General features: G+C 39.9%; 1 protein-coding gene across 1 annotated transcript; it reads right to left on the reverse strand.

The window, feature by feature from the left end:
• Positions 1 to 2,122: 2,122 nt before the first annotated feature.
• On the reverse strand, positions 2,123 to 3,729 carry gbp (glycogen synthase kinase binding protein). Its single transcript, XM_066715926.1, has one exon. It carries the CDS (start codon positions 3,580 to 3,582, stop codon positions 3,070 to 3,072), a length of 513 nt encoding a protein of 170 aa, XP_066572023.1. The 5' UTR covers positions 3,583 to 3,729; the 3' UTR covers positions 2,123 to 3,069.
• Positions 3,730 to 5,390: the final 1,661 nt, after the last annotated feature.

The following is a 5,390-nucleotide window of genomic DNA, read 5'->3' on the forward strand; positions in this document are numbered from 1 at the left end:
TCACTTTTTCCTGCATATCAGATAACATTACCTTTTTTACGAGTTCATCAACAGGGAAACAAATAACAAAATTATAATAAAGAGACCCAATGCAGTTATTCTATTTGCCCTTCACATTATATGTGCAGAAATACTATTACACCTCATGAATCATCTGAGACCTCAAAACTATGAATAGCCTATAATCACCTGCAATTTCTTCATCACACGTTACTCGGCTAAATCCTGTGTCTTCTATGGGCCTGAACAAAACATGAGATGCAAATATAACATAAAGCTCTGGAAAAAATTAAGAGACCACTTAACATTGATTTCTGAACTTGGAGTGGTCTCTTATTTTTTTCCAGAGAATTGTTTCCATATAATGATCAAAACCATAGCAGACTGAGATGATTCATATACAAATGTATTCACACACTAGAGCCAAATAAAAAGGAAACTTCTATCCACCTCTTAATAGGAGATTCCAACTGTCACATGACGGCGTCTATCATATCTGATTGCCTGAAGCTACTGATGTCTACCCAACGGAAAGCTGCCATCTAACACTGGGTTTGGAAGGTGTGATTAGTGGGTTTGTTTTGTGTCACACGCCTTACTGTTACTGAATGTGAAAGTAATTTGTTTGTCCTTCTTGTAATCTATTTTGCTTGGCAATAAACTGATAGTCTATGTATTTATATGACAACTGCTCATATGAATCAGAGTATCACTTCTAAAATGATGCAATCACTGATGCAAAGTGTTTACTTTGTGAATTTTCACAATGTATTTGTATTGCTCTGCTTTTCCTAATATTACCTTTACTAAACTGCTTTTGGCATAGTTCATATAGATAGGTAAATACTTTTTGATACATATGACAATTTGTCTACATTACTGCTAAAAAAACAATGTATATAGAATATATTTAACATTTTATTTAGGGGTAATGTAGACAAATTATATATATATATATATATATATATATATATATATATATATATATATATATAGATATAATAATTAAATAGATAAAAGCATTGAACAAAGTAATCTCTTAAACTGCAAGGAATAAAATAATATTATTACTAGTCAAATCTGAGTAAACATGAGTAAACATTTTAGTTGGTAATGCATTGTTCGGAATCCTGTTTATTTCTGCCAAACAGACTTATTTGAGGATGAAACTCAAAACTAAAATGTAAAATGTAGCTGTATTAATATTTAAAATACATTAAAAAAATAGATACAGCAGTGTATATGTGTATGTTTGTTTTATTTGGAATGGTCATAGCACTTTTTTCACATTTACCACAATTTATCATATGTATGCAAAGTCAGTTTAGCATTACAATGTCGGATTACAATGTATATAAGAAACTGATTTATTGAGCCAAAAACATGCAAATCCTGTAATGGATGTTTATATAGCAACTGTACACAAAGACGATTGTGTGAGCCTCCTTTCTGAAAAACAAGTAAGGACAATAACAGCCTGTCATATCCTGTACATGTCTGCTCCCAGTGTCTTGGACTGTGTAGAAAACGAAATACCCCTCAGTAGTTGAAACCCTGTTTTCAAAAATAAACCGGTTAGCCAACTCTTACTAACGACCAATACGTCACATATTGTGACCTAAATCAGCGTGTGAGGTCAACAGCAACGTGGCTGGAGTTGTTTACCCTTGAGATGGTTTGTTAACTGTTGTGACTCGTATATAATCCTAGCATACACTGACAGATGTGCAAAAAGGCCCTGCTGTAGCAGCGGACTGCTTATTGTTTGGGTTATGATGGCGTGACCTAAAAATATTTTCGTAAATAGAGCATTTAATATTAGAGAAACATCTGTCCATTCCTTCGGCAAACTAATATAAAGACACAAAATCATATATATATATATACATATATATACACACACACACAATAACTAGATTTATATAAAAAAAAACATATAAAGTCCAATTATAAATGAAAATTCAAATATAAAGACTACCCATTTTTAAACCGTAAAGCCTGGATGATTAGAACTCAAAACTCCCTTAATAGCAATTCATTAAAATACCAGTTTCTCCACTCATTCGAGGAAAAGGGCGTTCACCCACTGAAAATGAAAATAATAATAACCAGACCACAGGCGTAGCAAAACCACCGTGTTTATTTAAGACACCAAGCCCTGAACAATCAGGAAAACATGTATAAAAAAAACGAACAAACAAACAAAACAAAAAAAGATACTTCGTTGCGAAGTGTACAGAGTAAATGACTTTTACACAATGCAAACACAAGTCATTGCAATCCACGTGTAAACTGGAGAAGTCACGTGTTCGGGGAGCTGCGCAGACGCTTCTGGGAACCGTGGGGACAGAGCGCAGCGCTTCTTGGAAAAGTCCTCCACACCGAGCCAATTCCCAGCGCTGTGTCCCGGCTCGGTGTCCCGGCTCTGCCAAACAAGCGCTGCAGCCCCGGCACCCGTCTTGGAATCCGCCTGCTGGGGGGGGCGGGGGGTCAGACGACCTTGGTGTGTGTGTGTGTGGGGGGGGGTCAGATTTAAACAACCAAAACAAACCCCCATCCGGCGGTTGCGGCTCGTAAACAAGACGTGTTTTCAACCGTGAAAACAATATCCGCCGAAAGAAGGCCGTTAAAAATAGGTGTAACCCAAAGATAAACCCCCACACACACACGGCCTCGGATACAAATGGGGGAATTTCCTCCATTTTACACACATGTGGCACAAAACAAATAAATACAGTTCATGGCCACACTAGGGTGGAAATGGCAGCTGTATGTCGTTTACTATTAGTAATAGGACACTCGCAACAATTGTTGCAACAGACCTGAATGCATTTCCAAACACGTTGCATTTAAAAACAGTTTACCAAAAACTGGACAGATTAGAAAACAGTCCTATAAAGGCAGCTGCTTGAATTCGCTGATGGGTAGAAATCACAGGTCAGATCTCTGTATTGAAATAGTCCCCTCTGAAGGTGGGCTCTTTTCTTCGGTGCGATCAGTCCAGACCCCCCCACCCCCACACACACCCCTCTCCGATACCCCTCGGTTAGTGTCACCTCCCTGCCCTCGTCAGCACTGCAGATTGTCGGCGGATTTGGGATGATCCACACGCTCCGCCGCGGAGAGCTGCAGCCGCCTGACCGCCTCCTTGATCAGATTCCCCGACAAAATCAACTCCTGGAGCAGCTGGTGGGGGTCGTCCTGCTGGCTGGACACGTCGATTTTCTTTCTGTTCCAGGCTCTCAAACTGTCCCATTCTTGGTCGCTCTCCCCCGGGACGCAGTAGGGGCTGGCCCGGCTCCGGACGCTGCGATTCCGGAGCCGAATGCAGCAGCCGGCCCGCCGGTACAGCGCCGAGCCGCGGTTGTGGTTGTGGTTGCCCGGCTGCTTGGCGCTGCCGAGGCGGGTGTTGTTGTTGTTGTTACTGTGATGAAGGCAGGACGCCGTCTTCTGATGCGCACCCGTAGTATTGTTGTGCAGCTGCAGGGCTTCGCCGATCTTGGTGACCAGAGCGTCGACCTCTTTCGAGTCCACCGTGACGCTCTGCTCCAGGAGGATGTAGTTCTCCTTTCGACACGGCATTTTGTTTTTTTGGGTGTTCAGGTTGTGGGGGGTTTGTAGGCGAGGGTTTATTTTTGAAATGAATGAGAGCGTCCAGACCCCCTCCTGCTCGTACCACGCTGCTCAACGGACAGCGACGCCTTCGGTTTGATTTGTAAACAATGGGTGACGCATGATCCGGCTCGTACCATCCGCTGTAGGGGTGGTGTGTATTTCGACGCGCTTGCTTTTCAGTTCATTTGAAACCGTAGATTGATTTCTCATATATCCACTTTCATTTGGGGCTGAACTATTATTTGGAAATGTGTGTTTTGGTTACGTATGTGTCAAATATGTATTTTAAGTCAATATAAAAAGATACAAATCCACCCTCCCCTACTATGTACTGCCGATAGTGGACCTTTAGAATGTGGGGTAGGTTACATCAGGATGGTCTATATGTCAGCCAGGCTTTACATAACTCAAGAGCTGCAGTGTGCTGAGCAGCCGATCAGAAACGTGGTTCATTGTTAGGAATGTAAGAAAGAAAGAAAAGAAAAAAAACACGCATTTTTATAGTGCATATAGTACAAAGGATATTCATGAGTGTATCGCAGTCTTTTTAGTGCGCCTTCCGCTTCATGTTTTTGAGGAGGATGTAGTGTGGTTTACTGGTGCATGGAACTGCAGCAATTATAATTATTATTATTAACATAAGCATAATTGAAATTTAACCTTAGCAGTTGAAAGGCAATGCAGTATAATATGCATATTTATAGAGAAATGCACAATATTTTATGTATTATGGATTGATTTATTAGCAGAGCGAAATACAATTTTTCACAATCAACATTTTTCAAAATGTGCAGATATATTGGGACAACAGACACAATGTTGTTTGCATTGTGTGTAATATAGTATAGGCCCAGCTTGTTAAGACACCTTACAGTCATTTGAATAGGTGGAGGAATGCATTCCCCCCCCCCCCCCCCCACTCGAGTTCATCCCAGAGGTGTTCTGTGTATATTGTTGTTTGGGTATTTTCATTGGTGGGTGATTGCTAATTTAGAAATAAAATGTTGGCCTTGAAGCCTTGTGTTTCAGTCAAAAACTAGTTTAAAATAATAACTCATCTAGTTTGCAATGAAGTGGTAACTCTTTTACGGAGCTATAGTGTTTCTCTTGGATGGTTGCTGAAAGCAGCTGCCATTATGTGTTTTGCTACACACGTGTACTTCATCGTGCGTGCCTTTCACAATCTATAGCCCTCGTTTCTAAGAATTGTTTCCTTGCCAAGTGCTGACGTTTCGTTTTTTTTTTATATAGTTAGCATCTGTCCAACACATAAACGACTATAAAAAGAGGTGCTATATTTCGTTCATTCATTCATTGACATTTGAAATGATGATCTCTTTTTCATGTCCCTACCTAACGTACATAATACAGATACTTTGCAAAATACAAAATCCGTCTAGATCCCATGTTAATTGTGAATATACGTTAATTTGTTAGTGTATTTGTTTTTACAAATATGCCAGTAAAATGGTACAGGGAATGCAATCAGGTGGTAACGTTTTAATTAGATCGATTCATTAAATGTACTATAATTCCGTAATCCAAGCACACTGAAATTACATGCAACCCATTTTATAAAATGAGTAGTATACGTTATAACTGATCTCATGTAGCGAATCCTAGTGTATTTTGTTAGATCAGGGGGTTTCAAACCGGTCCTGTAGTACCCCCTGCCCTGCTGGTTTTTGTTCCAACTGAGGTCTTAATTGCTTAATTGAATCCTTAATTGACCTAACAAAGCAATATACCATTCGATTAAGTAATTAAGACCTAGG

Source organism: Amia ocellicauda, chromosome 10, assembly GCF_036373705.1.
Source record: "Amia ocellicauda isolate fAmiCal2 chromosome 10, fAmiCal2.hap1, whole genome shotgun sequence".
Lineage (NCBI taxonomy): Eukaryota > Metazoa > Chordata > Actinopteri > Amiiformes > Amiidae > Amia > Amia ocellicauda.

What these genes read in the sequence shown, in the direction of transcription:
- gbp (XM_066715926.1), bottom strand. Translation starts at nt 3,582, where the DNA reads ATGCCGTGTCGAAAGGAGAACTACATCCTCCTGGAGCAGAGCGTCACG.